The 19,397-nt window shown below is 38.8% G+C and overlaps 3 protein-coding genes across 8 annotated transcripts; 2 read left to right on the top strand and 1 right to left on the bottom strand.

The window, feature by feature from the left end:
• The first annotated feature begins 189 nt into the window (after positions 1–189).
• LOC137729293 (CASP-like protein 5C1) lies at positions 190–2,307 on the top strand. Its single transcript, XM_068468185.1, has 3 exons — positions 190–781; positions 1,780–1,912; positions 1,984–2,307. Exons 1-3 carry the CDS (start codon positions 633–635, stop codon positions 2,176–2,178), a joined length of 477 nt encoding a protein of 158 aa, XP_068324286.1. The 5' UTR covers positions 190–632; the 3' UTR covers positions 2,179–2,307.
• Positions 2,308–2,335: 28 nt separating this feature from the next.
• LOC137729292 (pentatricopeptide repeat-containing protein At2g15980) lies at positions 2,336–8,353 on the bottom strand. 6 transcript variants are annotated; one of them, XM_068468180.1, is made up of 7 exons: positions 8,164–8,353; positions 7,928–8,038; positions 7,741–7,830; positions 7,075–7,464; positions 6,475–6,546; positions 5,599–5,688; positions 2,336–4,693 (listed from the first exon to the last, which is right to left on the bottom strand). In XM_068468180.1, exon 7 carries the CDS (start codon positions 4,553–4,555, stop codon positions 3,089–3,091), a length of 1,467 nt encoding a protein of 488 aa, XP_068324281.1. In that variant the 5' UTR covers positions 4,556–4,693; positions 5,599–5,688; positions 6,475–6,546; positions 7,075–7,464; positions 7,741–7,830; positions 7,928–8,038; positions 8,164–8,353; the 3' UTR covers positions 2,336–3,088. The 6 variants fall into 6 exon arrangements, with proteins under 6 accessions (XP_068324281.1, XP_068324279.1, XP_068324284.1 ...); XM_068468178.1 differs by having other exon boundaries at positions 7,075–7,248; XM_068468183.1 differs by having other exon boundaries at positions 8,005–8,038.
• Positions 8,354–16,805: 8,452 nt separating this feature from the next.
• LOC137727316 (uncharacterized) lies at positions 16,806–17,805 on the top strand. The gene has a single exon (XM_068466182.1). It carries the CDS (start codon positions 16,835–16,837, stop codon positions 17,564–17,566), a length of 732 nt encoding a protein of 243 aa, XP_068322283.1. The 5' UTR covers positions 16,806–16,834; the 3' UTR covers positions 17,567–17,805.
• Positions 17,806–19,397: the final 1,592 nt, after the last annotated feature.

Raw genomic sequence — 19,397 nt, 5'->3', positions numbered from 1 at the left:
GTAAGAGGTTTTATGTTCGAATCTATATAATGTATCATACAGGTTGATGTTGGTCATTTTCTTGACACCGTTTATAAGGAAGAGTGAATCCGGTCGATCTAACGCCAATAATTGCAATAAAACAATGGAATTCGAGAAAAATCCCAAACCCTATACGAATATTATTCTTATTCTTCCTCATGGAATACACTTTACTACAGGAGTGCGTAAACAAGGAGTACAAAAAGCATCTCACAGTTACAGCACAGCATACTCAGACACCATTTCTCCAATCAGTTTCGTCCATTGAGACGATGCCACCCAAGAAAAGGTCAGGTCAGCTGTCCAAATCCAACACACTTGTTCTTCAATCACCATTTAATTACAAAACTTTCCACGAGTCCAAACACCCACCTGAGAATTTGCCAATATACTGTTACAGTGCAAAATGGAGAGAAGAGAAGCAATCCAGATTCCATGAACAAGAGTAAGGAAGGGATAACATTTCCGAAGCCGCAGAGCCGTTTGATAACCATTTCAGCTTTTAGTTTTAGTTTTTTCGGTTTTCGGTCTTCGGTTTTCCCTTAGAGGATATGAGAGGGAGGGATGTTAGAAATGGTGGATGTTGTAAATGATTAAGATGAACCCTAGATATGCAAAAAGGGCTGACCATGGATGAGGTACCTGGATCAGTGGGGACGAGTGCCAGCTTCTCATTGAGATTGGGTCAGGCCATCTTTTCCTCTGCTTCTCTTCTCTTCATGTCTTTGGGTGTGGAGTTCTACAGCTACACGGCTTTCTGGTAACTCATAATTTTTTTTTTTAATTATTTCATATCTTATTTGCCTCATTGTTTTAGAATTTGGTTGGAAAATGGTGGAACCAAAAATAATTTCATTATTTGGATGATTGATTTTGTCTCATGCATGACTCATGAAGTATGAATGTAAATGGAAGTTGCTTAAAGTACAGTGAAACCCAATTTTACGAATCAACCTGGAAACTGGAAAATAGATTGATTTGTGATTTACCCTTTTGCCAATTTTAATGGGGTCCTATTTCTTTATTTGATCATTTTTTCTTGTGCCAGAACATTTTAGCCAACCAGGGAAATGCATCCATTTTTTGCTTTGGGTTTACCATGGAAGGCTTTAGACCCCTGACTCTGCAAGTGTTCAAGTCAGCAATTTCCTAGCAACTTTGTATTCATGTAAAAATAAGTTTGTTTTGGCTGTCAATAGTGGCGGAACCAAAAGTTCGAATTTTAGGGGGTCGCAGTGTTCAAATACTAGTGTTTTAGATAGAAACATGGTGCATGGGCTTATTGACGTCAGCCAAACCATGTCGAGCACATGTCAACAGATATCGAAATATGCCAAAGCAATCAAATAAGTGATATCGAGAGAATTTATCGCTTGCTGTCGACGCAACCTGTCGAGATATATGCCTAGCATCCATAACATCAAAAACTTGGTAGACACAAAAGAAACCAGTACCAAATATTCAAAAGGTCCTTGGAAGACAATTACATGTATATTTCCCAAACCCTGCGTGGTCTTGGGACGTCCTTAATCCCAATGTACATCTGTCACTAGTTATCAAATTGGTCAATGAACCAATGAAATGCTAAATAACAATTTTATTTTATTAATGTGATAAGTTCTACAAGCCTGGAAAAAAAAAAAAAAATACCAATTAAACGAATACTATGAATTCCCTCTTTTAATCCAGTGTTTTCTGTCAAACTCGAATAAAGCAGTGCTCAACATTTAATCTTGCTCCCATGTTTTTACATTGCAGCTATCTGGTAACAGTCATGGGTCTGGTCATACCTTGGAGTTTCACTTTGGCATTGGTGGATGGTTACTCTGTGCTCGTGAATTGCCCTCTTCGTCAGCCCGGAATACTGCTGATCATCGTTGTCGGAGATTGGGTAAGCAGACTAAGCAGCAAGCATCATTCCGATAGATGTTTTTGTAACTGATTCAACATTTTTCTCAACAGGTATTATCCATTCTCACTCTAGCTGCAGCTTGCTCAACGACTAGCGTTGTGGATATCATGCTCCATGCTAACGGTCCATACTGCCATCCAAAGTTTTGCAGCAGATATAAAATATCGGCTGCGATGGCCTTCATGTCATGGTTTCTGACTTTGGCTTCGTCTCTTTTCAATCTTTGGTTACTTCCGTCCTTGTGACTTCTCACATGAATATAGCTTGTCTTCGACTTCTGCAGACATTTGTGAACATCGTATTCAAAACTATTTGAAACCATAGGTTTGTATTTGATAGCGTTCAAATCATACACAAGCAATTGTAAATCATGAATAAAAGTTTCATTCAATGTTTAAGAGCTCATCAGCTTGATGACCAATCGTTTTACAGCAAGAGTAAAGCAACAACCATTTCTGGCAACTAAGAAACGAAATAAGCATACATTTACTGGTATTTCCTACTTGACAAAAGCTGGATACATGCCATACAAATTGAAAACTTTACAACTCAACGGTGCTTTTCTTCATCCGGTATGCCAGGGAGACGGCTTGTATTGCTTTGGATAATAAATTACAGATACAGGTAAAGGATTTCAGGTTTTCTCCACACTCCAAAAATTTAACCCATCTGCCTCAGCTCATGAGCAGAAAATATGAACCTGGCACGACCCATCTGCCTCAGCTCATGAGCAGAATATAAGAACCTGGTATGCTGGCTGCACACAGCGATTATCATGTTCAGTTCATCACCTTTGCAAGCAGCAAGACCTGCCTTGGCTTTCCCCATTACTTTAAGCACTCCAGTATCTATGGAAACCCTTCGTGCTATCTAGACATAACTTCAGGAACTCTTTCTTTGTAAGATTTTTGTGAGGATTCACCAAGATCTTGGTCTCGTTTTCAGTGCTTCCCAATATCCCTCTATCCGGCTACACAGCCATCTTAGAATAAGCACATTTTTGGAATAAATGCAGCCATCCTTGGGGTTCTTGACAATAGGCAGAGCCTTCCAGTGCAAGCTCTTCAAGAGAGAGTACGCCTTCAACAGTATGTTTTCATGTGTTTTCAACTGTGTACCAAAAAATGTTTTGCACTTTTAAAATTGATAAATCATCTAATCCCCATTCCCACACATCTGAGCATCCAACATTTCTATTTTCAACCTTTCTGCTACTTCCCTGTTCCCTTGTTTCATATACCCACTAATGAACGCATTATAGACCTCAGAATTCGGTTTAAACCCTTTTCCCACCATCTCGGCCTGAAGCTTAAGCGCTTCTTCCAACTTCTCATCCTCACACAACCCTCTTATCAGATTCTCATAACTCTTCTTGGTCGAACGAAAACCAAAATCTACCGTTGCACCTTTCATAACATTCAATGCTTCTAAAACCCTACTCTCGTCACAAAGCCCCTGAATCAATGCATCCATTGTTGAACACTCGGGCCTGAAATCTTTCCTAAGCATGTCCTTGTATAAGAGCGTAGCAGAATCAATGTTTCCTGTTTTACAGTACCCAGTAATAAGATGATCATACGTAGCACAAGTACTCTCTATTCCACTCAATCCCATTTCTTTGAAAAAATCTTCAGCCATTTCAATTTCTCCGATTTTGCAAAACCCGCCAATCATAGTGTTATAAGCAACAACATCAGGCACCACACTCTTAGCTCTCATTTCTTCCCACAACTCCTCTGCTTCACTCATTCTATCTTCCTCACAATAAGCAGCCATCAAAATACTATAACTAAAACCATTTGGACAGCAATTCAAACCGACCATTTGATCCCAAATCTCCTTCACCTTCTCCACCACACCATCCTGATAAAAACCCAACATCAATGCATTGAAAGTTTGCACACTCGGGCTGATTCTAGCAACCCTTTTCACTTTTTCCTCTAAAACATCACAATCCAATCCAAAAATCTCCCTATAAATCTCATAACCAGCATACGCACCTCGACGCTGCGAAAGAAGCCGAATCAGAGCATTGCAGATGCTCAATCCGGGGCTGATCCCACGAGACAGCAACATTCTCACAATCTGGATTGATGGGTCGATTTTCTTCGACTCCAAGCAAGCTTTGACCAGCAAATCAAACACAAAGGGCGCCGACCCACATTGCCTATAGGTCTTGACAAGACTCTCAAACACTTTCAACGGCTCAGCTTCGTCGGATACCCGAATGGTGGCTCGAATAAGGTCGTAAGCTTGGGACCTGAGCCGGGCTCGGGCAAGGATGTGGATTATGGTGGAGTGAGAGAGGAGGTTGTGGTTGCAGAGGGACTTGCGTTGGGTCCAGTGGAAGAAGGCGAGGACAAGACGGGTATTGTTTTTGATGTGGAGGGCAATCTTGGAAAAGTCGTCTGGGTTGAAGCCGTTGGGGTAGAGAGAGTGAAGGTAGCTCCATCGGGATTTGGAGCGCTGGTAGGTTAGGATGGAAACGACGTCGGAGATTAGGAGGCTGGTTTGTGATGGAGCTTGATCGGATGGTGGAGAAGAGGAGGAGAAGCGGGGGACGAAGAGGGGTTTGGGATTTCTTGCTGAAGAAAGAGTGCGTTTGAAGATTTGAAAAGCCATACAAACTAGGATACAGAACAGAGCAGAAGATGAGAGGAGGATGAGGACAGTGGGCCTCAATCAAAGGCGCATTCAAGAAACTTGCAACCACTCCGTTGCGAACGGGGTGATTTTCTGACGGACCTGATCGAATTTCACCTGGAGAATGAGAACCAAGCACTTGCATTTATCAAATCAACACTTGCACAAAATGCCGAAAGCACTTGCATTTATCCCAACAGGATCCTTTCCGGATCCTTTTGGTGAGGATCCTAGGGATCTGTGAATTGTGTCCGTTCACCGTAAATCATGCGGTCTGTTTAATTTTAAATAAAAATATTTAAAATGATTTCTGACTGCACGATGTACGATGAACGGACACGATTCACGGATCCCCGGGATGCTCACAAAGAGGATCCGGCGAGGATCCGGATTCGAATTTATCAAATCAACACTTATATGAACAACAACATGCCAACAAAAATTGATTTGAAAAACCCCCACTGTCATATATTTTACTATTTTGCAGATGTGATGTGCTAAAAATAAATGGTTAGATTGGCCCAAGTGTTATGTTTTCATGCATAAATTGATAATGTTGATGGCCGTGTCATCATCTCTTCTTGTATATATCAGATAAGCAAACAAATCAACAAAAACCCAGAAAAGAAGTTCACAAATGTAATTATATGAATGCAAGAGGACTCAGCATCTTACTGACCATGATGAACACTTTAGGACACAAAAAATCACTCTTTTTTCTTTATATACTACTCAGGCCAGGAAACACTAACGCACAGCTCCTAAATCCAACTGAATCAGATGTAAAACAAATTCGAATGACAATAATTTTCTAAATTCAGATTAAAAAGATTCTATTTGTTTGGAGCAGATGAAATTGCAGTCCCCAGGAGCACGTCTTAGTAAATGAGAAATTTCCAATCGTTAAATTGGATAGACAAAATCATGAAATTTTTTCTAAAGCCCAATTATATTACGTCACAAATTTGAAGCAGATTTTGACATGCAATAGGTGAATAAGGTAGGAATCGTTTCAGACTAACCTTGATGACGGGCATCGGAGGAATCGTCCAATTACCGTCGGAAAGCTTGAATCCGAACCAAGCTCCTAGGTGGTTGGTCATAGGGAGATGCTGTCGATGTGAAATTCAACATGAAAAGGGTGAAGGTTTAGGAATTTCAATTTGAAAGATCTGGAGCAAAGTAGCTGCTCGGTGAGGACAAGTCGCACAAGATTTTCAATTGGAAAACAAGACGACGACCAGGCAGGAAGAAATCAGGAGGAAAAGAGATGACTGTGAGGCATTTTTATCCGTGTCAAAAATGTAATAATGCAAACTTAGCAGGGGTAAAACAAGAAGCACACTGTGATTATGAACAATGTTTTAGAGATTATGTGGGAGGATAATTTTAGGGCTGGTTCGGTATGTCATACCGAGCCAAAACTAGTATCCCGAATCCCAAACCGAAAATTTTCGGGACGGGAATTTGAAGACCAATCCCAAACCAAATTTTTGGGAATCCCGAAATATTTTCGGGATTTTGGGACAAATTGGGAATCCCAAATTGAAATATGAAATTATGAATTGTTCTTCAAATATATTCTACCATCAAGCCTTCTGAAATCATCAGCCATGGCAGCAGCAATAATAAAATCCAAATGAATATCAAACAGAACATGAAAACTATGCAAGGTGTAGGGCATTCCAGGTTGCAGAGCATCAATTAGAAACTATTAGCCTCTTGGGACATGCTCCAATTTGCTTTTTTTTTAAAAAAAAAAAAAAAAAAACTGGCTTTCTTCTTTTATTATAAATTATAATGCAGCAGCCCATATTTGGTAAATTTTTTACTCATCGGAGACAGAATTATGATAGGCAAACATATACAAAGCTCATCTCAACCATAGGATCACTCACCTCAAAATTAGTTTGAGTGTTCTCAACTAATTTCCTAATAAATTCCTCGTTCACCAAATTTAACAGGCCAATCTGGAGAGAGAGAGAGAGAGAGAGAGAGAGAGAGAGAGAGAGAGAGAGTGAGTAAACGATCCCAAAGAGTCCGAAGCAGTACACAAGAAAAATGGATATTGAAGAAATTATAGCTCATGACGTAAGAAAATATGCATACAGTAGACTCTAGGAATGTTATTAATAGGAAAAAAAACAGCTTGTAACACATGTGGTACGTAATATGATACTCATAAGTAATGTATATGAATCCACCATGTACGGTGCATTGCACCATCCAACAAATATACATCTGATGGAGCTAAACCCCTTCATTTAGGCTTGTGCAGCTACACGTAATGGTTAAGCTCTGCAACTAGGGCTGGAATCTAGAATTGTGGTAATTTAGACTTGTGAAGTCATGTATTTTGGTTTATTATTGTGTCAAGTCATCTATTTCTTGAGGACCAATATCGGTACAGGTTAAAAGACAAAGAATAACAGGAAAACAAGTTTGCCACTAATTGACTTGATCATGCAGACTAAGCCTTCGGGAAAAAAGTAGATTACCTTCCACTTTCAGACAAAGGTTTCTTTGAGCTTTCTAACTCCACCTGATTTCAAAACGCATCTCCCTGGAGCTTGATAATAGCATCAAGGATTTTCGTCACTTAGCTTCTTAATAATAGGCTCAATGTTCTTTATAAAGTTGGGATATGAATCTGCAATAGCTTTCTCTAAATCCTATTAAAAAAGCAAGATTGAGAGAGATAAGTGGCAGGAGAAGAAAACAAGACATTGTATGAATTTATAACACAGTTGGATACTGTAGAATTCCAGCTACATGTAATGTTTTCCATATTACTCAAGAGCTCTGCTTCTTCTTCTTCCTCCTCTTCCTCTCTCTCTCTCTCTCCCTCTCTCTCTCTCTCTCTGGTGTATCAGTTTAAGATTACACTTCTGACATGGGAATTTAAGCATGAGTTACTACAGACAGATTTAGGAACAAAGTTTTAACGTACATATATGTTAATGCATACAGTTGGAGCACGACTGTGATATAAATAAGCAGAAAGGGCTTCCAAAGCTCTCAAATTCAAAGAAATAACAGGGATGCTAGGTCAAAGAAAAAGTTTACACTCTTGTCCAATTAAGAAAGGTAACCATAATATGCTTTTTGCAAAATTAAATGTACACACTTATATGTTGCAGAACATGTATTAACTGTTTACCAACCTCGTCAGAAAATAAGAAACTGACACGAGCGACTAAATTATCCCATGCTTCCTGCAGAGTAGGGACTTTTGTTGAGGGATCAACGCCTAACTGCAAGAAACAGATACAACATTTACTAACCATTATCATAAAATAAGGAAGAAAACAATCTTGCAAAGTTTTTAAAGAGACAGTAAGCTAATATAACCTTCACTAGTGTAACAGCATACAACCACTGCAGCAACACTAGTGCAATTCATAAGGCTTCCGATCCTAATTCCTTACCGCTGCATCTTATCATCCAAAAAGATAGCCTAACCTAATGGTAAACATAAAAATAGAAATTAAATTACGGCTGGAATCATGAACATCCAATCCAAAACATGAACAAATTTCACAAACCCTAATCTAGAATTCGAACCCTAAAGTAATTCCAAAATTTACCTGATTTGGGGAAGAATCGGTGCACAGTGCACTGTATGAAGAAGACTCTCAGAGAGGAGAGGGCTCGGTAGCTGAGGGAGGGAGGGTGCGGTGGTGGGCCGGTGACTGGGACTGGCCGGAGTTTAGCTTCAAATTCGAGACAGAAAGGAGAGGGCTCGGTGGCTGAGGGAGAGTGGGTGCACGGCTTCAGTTGAAATGAATGGAGAGAACTCAGAGAAGGTTGGAACCCACAATGAATGGACGGCACAGATCAATTTGAAACAATCCAATGGTTGAAATTAACTCTAACTATAATTAAAAAAAGAGAAAATTAGAATTAGATATCTCTCTCATTTTTAGACTTTTGTAGACTAAATATTTATGCCTTTTGAGTTTTTGATTAAGCTTTTGAAATATTTGATTAAGATACTCAAATTTGAACTACTTCAGATTAATTGAAATTAATTTACATTTAAATATCTGCTATATATTTTAAATAATTTCAACTATATTTAAGTTTAAAAATTTAAACTTTTCAAATCTAAATAAACACCCACACCAAATGGAAACGTACCAACATTAAATGGAAACGTACCAACATTAAATGAAAACGTACCAACGTCAAACAAAAACGTACCAATCCCGAATTAAAACGTACCCAATTATAAACTATATTAAAATGAATATTCATCTTTTTGGAATGTTTAAAAATATGTTTGATTCATATATAATGCTCTAGATAGTCTCGTTGATTAGAGATAAATCTTTATTATTGTAGATAATGCTAAATAATAACGATAAATCATATAATTTTGAATTAACAAAAATGTTATTATCCGTTGATTAATGACTCTTTCTAGAAAGAAAAAATAATTAATTACAGTAATTTAAACTTTTACATTGTTATTGTCACATCCCGGCCCGGGGCGGACCACTTCCTAGGCCCGACTCCACCATAGCACGATATTGTCCGCTTTGGGCTTACCATTCCCTCACGGTTTTGTTTTTGGGAACTCACGAGCAACTTCCCAGTGGGTCACCCATCATGGGATTGTTCTAGGCCCCTTCTCGCTTAACTTCGGAGTTCCTACGGAACCCGAAGCCAGTGAGCTCCCAAAAGGCCTCGTGCTAGGTAAGGATGGGAATATGCATATAAGGATCACTCCCCTGGGCGATGTGGGATGTTACAATCCACCCCCCTTAGGGGCCCGACGTCCTCGTCGGCACATTTCCGGCCAGGGATTGACTCTGATACCAAATTGTCACATCCCAGCCCGTGGCGGACCACTTCCCAGGCCCGGCTCCACCATAGCACGATATTGTCCACTTTGGGCTTACCATTCCCTCACGGTTTTGTTTTTGGGAACTCACAAGCAACTTCCCAGTGGGTCACCCATCATGGGATTGCTCTAGCCTCCTTCTGGCTTAACTTCGGAGTTCCTACGGAACCCGAAGCCAGTGAGCTCCCAAAAGGCCTCGTGCTAGGTAAGGATGTGAATATGCATATAAGGATCACTCTGCTGGGCGATGTGGGATGTTACAGTTATTGACTCTTTCTATAAAAAAAAAAAATTTAATTAAAGTAATGCCTCATTATTAGAACAAAAAGTAATAAAACTTATGTTTTGAAAACAAACATACCAAAAATTCAAATGTACAAAAAACTAAATGTACCAAACATTCAAATGTACCAAGAAGCCAAATGGACCAAAAATTCAAATGTACCAAGTAATTAAATGTACCATTATAATCAAACGTACCTAACAAAGAGTTTTGTTACATTCTATTTAATTTACTAAAATAAATATTTTAATAAAAATAAAAAAAATCTTAAATCATTATAATAAGATATGCATAAAAATAGGAGAAAAAAGGGAATGATAATGCGAATAGACTTCTAATGAAATAAAATGAAATAAAATTAAAGTATCAAAATTGTAGGGAAAATGTTTAATCAATTTTGCAAAAGATATAGATGTTTAGTCTATGACATTTCAAAATGAGGCGTCTAATTCAAAACGTCCCTTAAAAAAATAATATATATATAATAATTAACAATATATATTTTCGGTTTGGTATGCGATTCTTGAAATATTAAGAAGCCAATCTCGAATCCCGTACCAAAATTTCAGTTTGGAAAATTTTTGGTTTGGGATTGGGATTTTTGGGAATTTTTTCCACCCCTAGAAATTTTTTTCCGTATTGTAATTATAATTCTAATTATTTAGGAATATGATTAAGTAAATTCAAGCAGATTATGCTTAAGAGTATCTTCTAAATCTTTCTTATAGGTTTTTGTATTACTAGTAGGGCAAGTAAGCTCGTTATGTTTATTATAAATAAAGACACAATTGATGTTTTGTTAAAAAAAGAAAGACATAACTGATAAGAAGCATCATCATGAAAATTCTCCAACTTTCTCTTTCTCTTTCTCATTGTGATGCACCGTCTCCTCTTCCCCAACTAAAATAACCATACAACACGTTATCAACATGTTTTTGACATTGTGCTAGGAATTTAGATAAAGATCTTCTACAACCAAGTTCAAATGTCTCCTCAATTTCAGCAATTAAGTGTTTTCGAAAGAGAGATTTTAAAATTTTCACTAAGGTGTAGATAAAAATTTCGGTAAACTTAGATAAGACATAAGAGGTGGGGGTTTAAATTGAAGATCTCTTTTCTTGAGGTTTATATTTCAACGTCACAAAGTTTTTTTTTTCCTTTTTCAATAAGATAATAGAAGACTAAAAGGAAAAGCCATAGTGATAGCTTTCACTAGCCAAAAGAGTCAACCTTTCACTAGCCAAAACATTAATTTACACTTGCAAGTCATTCATGACATTGACATCTCCCTGCAAAATTTGCTTTAATCACGAAGGTCGCAAAATTTGCTTTAATCACGAAGGTTGCTTAAACTGAATATCACCATAGCAATTAGTAAAAGTGACATTCATGTATCTCATAAGGTTTATCTTCAAATCTATGTTTGGAGTGAGTGATTTGCAAATTCCAAGTGATTGAAGCCATGTTAGTAAGAAATATATACTACAAAAATTTAGCTAGATGATATCAATAATGCCATTGATAAGCATTACAAGGGCACGTGAGAATATCTGTAAATGACTATTTCTAAGTAAGAATTTACAAATGTCTCTTACATACCTTTGTAATACTCATATAACATTTTATAGTACATTCCTCGCTTACTTAGCATTAATTCCATGAAACTTAAATATCTCTCAACCCAAACATATCCTAAATTTGATATTTGGATAGCATGCACGGTTCATATTCCTATATCACAAGTAGGGCTGGGCACATGTTGGGCCAGGCCCAAATTTGGAAGAACTTGAACCTACCCTTTTTATAATGTAACTAACACGGCCCGTTTGAGTCCATAGGTCCAATTACCTTTTTTTTTTTTTTTGGTCATGCTACACTGCCGGTGCCTTTTTTTCTTTTTCCTTTTCACATCATCTTCATACCTACCACTCCAAACCCATCCTAAATCCAACCGCACGCCACCCTTCCACACACTTCCTCTCTCTTTCTCCTCTTAGCCATGGTTTCCTTTGCCTTGCTTCACTCCCCGTATTGCTCTGGTGTCTGGTCCAAGAAATAGTGGGTCATCCCTGAGATCGACGACGACAACGACATTGTTTCGGCGTTGAGGGGAACTCCAACCTCGTCTGGGCAGATCGCGAGCGGCAAACTCACGAGGTGGTGGAGAATTCGAAGTTGGATTTCCAGGTTCGTCTTCTCTGATGGTGAGGTGATGTGGTCATATGGTGTTGTCATTGTCAAGGGGGAAAATATTGTGGCTAGAGATGAAAGAGATGGACATATCGAGTTCTGAGATGAGAGATTGCATAGTAGGAAAGTTTTAGTGTGATTGAGGTCTGAGAGACAAACTCTAGACTTGCAGAGATAAGAAGGGCGAGAGAGTAAGTTGCAGAGGTGAGGGATATAGATGAGAGAGAGAGAGAGAGAGAGAGTTAGTGAGAGCGATGTAGAGTTTTGTCTTAGAGACAGTGGAAACGGTGGAAATGGTCCAGGTCAGGGACCCGTTTCCTCAGCAATTAAGACTCACCTCGCCCGTTTTAGATTTAAAAAAATTAGACCCGCCCTGAACTGCTTAAACCCGCCCCTACTCACAGGTCCATGCCTCGTTTGCTCACCCCCTAATCATAAGGTTAATATATATATATATATATATATATATATATATATATATATATATATATATTCCAATGCGTGCTGGACGGATAATTCCTCACGGGTCTGATCCATTATTGATGACCACTTTATCAAACAATTCACTTTCGAAGGATCGCGGAATTGGGGTTCTGTAGTGGATGATGTTGTATGCTCGGTGGATGAGGAAATGAACCTATCTATGCCAATATTTGAGCTTGAAATCTGGGATGCGGTTTTCCAAATCGGTGGGCTTAAAGCCCAGGGCTCGAATGAGTTCCAAGGGGTACAAAGAGGTTTTGGGGCTGGCTTCTGATTTCTTCTCGAGGATTGCAAGCCCAAAAAAGCTTAATTCTATACACATTGTTCTGGTGCCAAAATTGCCTAACAAGGATTTGGTGGGCCAATTTCGACCCATAAGCCTATGTAAATATTCATACAAAATCCTCTAAAAAATCCTTGCAATTTGTCTTAAACCACTACTTTCTAGCATTATTTCCCCAATGCAGAATACATTTGTGGTTGGACGCCAAATCCAGGACAACATTATGGTGGCACATGAGATTTTCCACTTCCTGAAAATTGAGGAAGGCGAAACAAAAGTTTGAACTTGGCAATGAACTTGATATGTGCAAGGCTTATGACCGGGTAGAATGGAATTTTTTGGAGGCTGTCATGCGGAAAATAGGTTTCAATGACCAATGCTTCTCTCTTGTAATGACATGTGTCTCTATGGTGGACTTTGTGGTTCTTGTTAATGGTCAGTCGGGTAGGCGTTTCTCCCCCTCTAGAGCCTTTCGTCAAGGTGACCCACTATCACTATACATGTTTCTCATCATCAGCGATGTCTTTCCTAGGAGTATACAATGTGTGGTGGAGGAGGGTTCTATTAAAGGCATGCAATTTAATCACCAGAGCCCTAGTATGTCACACATGTTCTTCGCAGATAACACCCTCATCTTCCTACATGCTACCCCTCAAAATGCCTGGAACATCACCAAAATACTCAACGCCTACTGTGAGGCTTCGGGCCATCAAATAAATCTTCAAAAGTCTAGTGTCTATCTTGGAGCAAATGTTCCCATGACAATGAGTAGTTCCTGTGTGATATATTACGTATTCCGATTGTCTCTGATCCTGGCATGTACCTTGGACTTCCGTCTATTTGGAGCAGATAAAAATAACAGGCCCTGTCATATATTAAGGGCAAGCTTCTGGGGGAAATCCAAGGGTGGAAACATAACGCTATATCTATGGTAGGGAAGGAAATCTAGATTAAGGCGATTGCATAGGCGATCTTGACTTACCCAATGAATATCTTCCGGTTCCCAGCCACTGGTTATGGGGATTTTGACTCTCTATCGGCGAGATTTTGATGGGGCCAAAAAAATGATGAAAAAAAAAAAAGATTCACTGTGTGAAGTGGGATGCTTTGGATCTCCCAAAATGTGAGACGGGATTAGGTTTATGTAATTTTCAGGAGTTTAACTTGGCCCTTATTGCAAAGCAATGTTGGAGAATTATCCAGAAGCCTGAGTCTATGTGGGTTAAGGTCCTAAAGGCCCGATATTTCCCTAATTCCTCTTTTTTAGATGCCAAGCGTGGGAGTTGTGCCTCTTGGGCTTGGGTAATCCTGCTCGAGGCTCGAGAAATACTATTACATGGGGCTCACTAGTAAGTGATGAATGGTGAGAGTGTTGGGCTATGGATAGACCATTGGCTCCCTTCTCTGCCTTTTGGATACCTAATTCCATGTAGCTCCGTTCCTGTTAGTAAGGACTTCTGTGTCAGCTTGTTAATTGATACTAAATCTAACAATTAGGAGCTGGATTTCCTCACTCATTTTATCGCTTTACATGAATTGACTAAGATTCAAAAAACACATATTGGGGACCCCCACATGCCTGATCATCTTATGTGGCCTTTGGAGAATAGGGGTTCGTTTTATGTCAGCTCTGCTTACTATTGGCTTTACTCTAGAAATGCTGCGGTTACGAAGCGGCGCACGTCGTCTTCTTCGACTACTAGCACAGGGGTATGGAAAACAGTTTGGAAGTTATCTGTTCCACAAAAAATTAAACACTTTTTGTGGTGGTGCATTTAAGGCGCTCCAGCAACCAGACGCGATATTTTCAAGTGTCGCTCATCCCCTTCTCCACTCTACCCCATCTGCTAATGCCATGAAGAGACTAAGGAGCATCTACTGCTTCTTTTTCATTGGGTTGCTCCGGAATGGTTTAGTGGGCGTCTAAACTATTGAGGAGCTTGGATTTTAAAATTTAGCTCATGTTTAAACTCTCTTATCTGCTCAAACTTGGGCTCAAAACTTGAATGGAAGGCGAGACACGACGCCACTTTTAACAATAAGGGAATTGATCCTCTACATGTCATCAATTTAGCTTTATGAGACCTTGATGTCTATCTGGATGCATCACTTAGGTCCTTGCTACCCAGGCATGTAGCGCCGAGCGTTTCCTCCTATGTGCTTGGATGCTCCCCCTGGAGTTCTCTCGTTTGTTAAAATCAATGTGGATGCCTCATGGAACAAATCTTCTCGGCTGGGTAGGGTTGGGTTGGTAATCCGGGACCATGCGGGGACTTTTGTTGCTGCTAGAAGGATTGAAATTGCAGTTGATTGTGCGATGATGACTGAAGCCATGGTGGTGCTGTTAAGCTGAAATTGGGCAAAGGAGCTTGATTTTGAGCAAGTGATTGTCGAATCTGACTCCCTTGAGGTCATCTTTTGTCTAAATAGCTCCATTAAAAATGGCAGTTAGAAGATTTTTCCCACCTTCTCAAATGTCTCTTAGGTGGGAGAATTGTTCCAAGTCTATCGCTGGTCATGGGTTCCTCGACTAGCTAATATGGCAGCGGATAAAGTGGTGTCAATCAGGAATCTGGAGATGAGCGTTTGCACGTGGGTCAATTGACCTCATCTTCACTGGTGCACATCCTAAACAAAGATGGGCTGCCTTGTCCTCCCACCTAACTATGTTAGCTTAGGAGTTGGTGGGGTGACACTTGCAATCATTGCGGTGTCTTATCCTTTATCCCCTCCTCCTCCGAATTCTATTTGTTTATTTCCCTTGTTGTTTTCTTTGCTTGCCCCTCGTGGGCTCTCAATTGTACTTAACTGGCTTGTGCTCTGGTAATGAGAATTCCCGGTTTAACCAAAAAAGAAAAAAGAAAGAAAAAAAAAAAAAGACTGAAGAAAGAATCATATTCATATTCATATTCATTGCTCCCTTTTAAGTACCACTGCAAACCAGTGGATATAGTATATAGTTACGACATAATGCAGACACACTTCTATATTTGGAATATAATCCAGATGTTCCTGCCAAAGGAAACAAGAAAAAAAGAAAGTAACTAACTACCTCGAAATTATTGGTTAACAAGAATTATTTGATTCTTCAGCATCTTGTTAATAAATATCCAGTAACACTCGACCCAATCGGATTTGACACCATGAAACTTATAGGGTACTTAGGTCATGAAAACTTGCGTGTAATCGTGTTATTGGTTTAGAGATGCATTTTTGTCAATAATTGTACGGATATTGATTGATTGGGAACAAGTTCTTTACGATATTGATCACATTGAGAATCGTGGGGTCTCATAGCCACTAAACTAGTTGAAGATACAAATGGATAACATACATGCCAAGCAATTCTCAAATACAAGCAATTGTGACTTGTGAGGTTAATTAAAATTAAAGTGTCCTAAGAGAGAGGGAATTGGTTCCCCCACGTTACGCATTCTTTCTTGGAAGAAAAGGGTGAGAAAAGTATACTTAATTACTAAGTAGTAATACAATTTTATGTTTTTATTTTATTTAAAGTGGTGGCATTAATTCTTATTTATCTTTAATGATGTATTGTTTGTGACATCGTTGATTCTATAGATTATCCATTGCTAAATTGTTTGATGATTTTATTAGTTTGGACTTAATAATGTTGCATAAAGTATTAGGGTAATGTTACGGAGATCAAACATGAACACTCATTCAAACCACCTGAGTTACATGCATGCACATTGCATAAATTTGAGAACTTAAACTCGTATGTATGAGTTAATAGAAAGTAGGAATTAAGATTCCAAAGTATCCAAATTTTGATTATCAACTGCATGGATATTATAACAAAAAATTAGTGTTTTTCCTTTCATTTTCCACTTTTCTGCTTCAGACACATCAATTTTTAATTCTGGTGTAGGTAATTAACTACAGTAGAAAAAAAGATATAATGTAAAGTGAAAATTCGTATATGTTCTCATTTGACAAGAGCTATTTATATGTTTTTTATATCTGCCACCATCGCCCACCATCGCAATTCGCAAAGCATATAATTCCCTCCAACCCTAATTGATTCAACCACAAGCTAACAAGAGCCTTACTTAACACATAATTAATCACAATAACTTATATATTTCCCCAAAGGGTTTTATTTCTTTTACTACTACAAGTTACAAAACTAAGCTTAGCTAGCAATCCAAAGCCATGAAATACAATGAGATATCCCACTTCAGCCATCCCCAACACAAGCTCAAGTTTGAGTACTCAGAAATCCCATTCAACTGTGATGGTTGCAAGGAGGTCGGCATAGGCTCGCGCTACAAGTGCGCGACTTGTGACTTCGATCTCCATATGCACTGTGCCATACCTACCCCTTCCATCTTCCACCCTTTCTACACCAAGTGCTCATTCCAGTTCCTCTCAAGGCCGCCCGGTGATAGCCCTCGCTTTTGCAATGCGTGTGAGAAGGATATAACCGGGTTCGTGTACCATTGCAAGTCCTGCGGGTTCGACCTTCACCCGTGTTGCGCAAAGCTCCCCATGGTGCTCGATGATGGGGAGGTCAAGCTCTATCTGTATCGAAAAGTGAGTTGCTCTTGCCATAGGTGCGGGCGTAAAGGACGGAGTTGGAGTTACAGATCAAAATGTAAGGAATATAATTTGCATGTGGCATGTGCGAAGGAAATGCTTGTGGAAACTTGGCATGAGTTTTTGGGGTCGCATGGGAATAAAAGCAATAGTAGTAGAAAATTGGAGATGACCAGAATTCCTACCCTTAAGAATACACTTCAGAATCATCACCGTCGAAGCAAAGGTAAGGTGAAGAAGTGTTGTAAGATGGCTGGATTGGCTGTGCAATTTGTGATATCAGCAGTGTTAGGCGATCCAACGACTCTGATTGCTGGGGTTATTGGGAATTTCATGTCACGAGCCTGATGCGCGGTTCATGATGGGGTATTTGGACGATGAAATTGTTGTACTGTTAATAAATAATATTATAGAAAACCAGATATCATTTATGTATTTATTTCTTGGTAATTTCATGATTTTTCTTTTTCCAAGTCACCACCAGAAAATAGGGTCTCCCCTACAAAATCTTGCCTGACGAACCGCGTTTCATATTTTAGTTGGTGGGGTAAAGCTGATCAACAATTAGGGTTTACTCAAAAGCTTTATGAGACGAAATATATTCGTAGGGCTATGATATATTCGTCAGACAAGTTTTTGGTGTAAAGAGAAATAAAGTGGCGTGTAATACCTTAAGATTTGCACGACGAAACTTGTGTTCGTTGGCTAGACCCCTTTACCCGACAGGCCGCTTCGTACGCCCAAGTTTTCGTGTGTTGGGCAATGAATTCTTACTTGAAAAGAAAAATGATGAATTGCAGCTCTGCTGTTTTGCATTCCTTTTCTGTAGTAGGAAAGCTATCTTAGCTATGAGTTTGGTAGAACACAAGCTACTGTAGTTGATAAGGTTCTGGTAATGGAAACATCTCTACAAATTAAGATTATGCGACATGGAGATCACCCTAGCTAATTTTTGATATTCTAATTGCTTTGTTGTGAGGGAAGACATATTTTAATTGCTTAGTTGTATATATAAATGGTTTTGCTGGATGGTGGGACAATCTGGCGTTGCATTTGTTTCTTAGTTTCCTGTTGTTCTATTAACAAAAATACTAGGTCTAAAATATTTTAGCCTGAGACTTAGTCCGATACCACCAAACACTTTACTATTCTTATCTTGCTTAGTCGAAGCTAAGCCAGTCCAGCTTTGTTCCTAACGTTAGTCCAGTCCGAAATGGTCTGGTGCAACAAACACCTTATGGTTAGCTAATTGCATTTTCTTTCTGGTTTGTTGGGAAAATGGATGAGTTGTACTTGTATCTGTGCGCATAATACTGTGCAATAGGTTCGATTTCAAATTCATTGTAAATATGGGATTTTTCTTGTTCAGTAGTTGAGGCGTAACGTTTTAATTACGAAGGCTTAAAACGTATGAATATAATGGCAATCTTCATAGTCTTCTCTTTCTTTTTTTCTTTCTTTTTTTCTCGTCAAGAAATATTTCTCTTTCTGTCACCAAGAGCTTTGAATCTTGTGTTCTTCAAATATTTCTCTCTTTTGAAGCGACGAAGGCTTGGAGGAAGACATAACTACAACTTGAATCTTGTATTGTTTTAATTAATATGTATGATGAATGAGTTTAATGAATACGAGTACCATGTTATATTATAAATTTGAAATATTATTTTTTTATATATGTAATAATTTTTATTTTTTAGTCGCCGCGTCTTTATTTTTCGAGGTTTGACTTGTCGGCGTATCCGTGTAATATAGCTTGAGGTCCTGTGTAGTCATTATCTTTCTGTATTTTAGGTTCAAACTATGCTTAATGCATTTTAAACTTCTCCCTGGTTCTTTTCTTGCTCGAACTTTTGATATTTTCGGTTTCTATCAAATTTCAGTATTACGGAACAGAACAGAATTCTTCCTAAGGTGGGCAAAAACCTCATAACATTTCTGGATGACCCTGAGTCTCAACCCAAGGTAATTATTATGGGTGTCTAAATATTTCTTAGAAATTGTATGGTCAACAAGTCTGTTTTTTCCTTTACAATTAATTCAGCTAATATTGTCTATCATCTTCCCTTCCATAAGAAAGGTTTTTTGGTATTAATTTCAGTCATTGCAATTTCAGCCACTCGTTGACGGTTTACCAATTTTTTTGGGGTCGTTTTACGAAAACATTCATAATTTTTTGGCT

The sequence above is a fragment of the Pyrus communis genome, chromosome 3, assembly GCF_963583255.1.
Source record: "Pyrus communis chromosome 3, drPyrComm1.1, whole genome shotgun sequence".
Classification (NCBI taxonomy): Eukaryota; Viridiplantae; Streptophyta; class Magnoliopsida; order Rosales; family Rosaceae; genus Pyrus; species Pyrus communis.
This window is presented reverse-complemented; position numbering and strand designations above follow the sequence as displayed.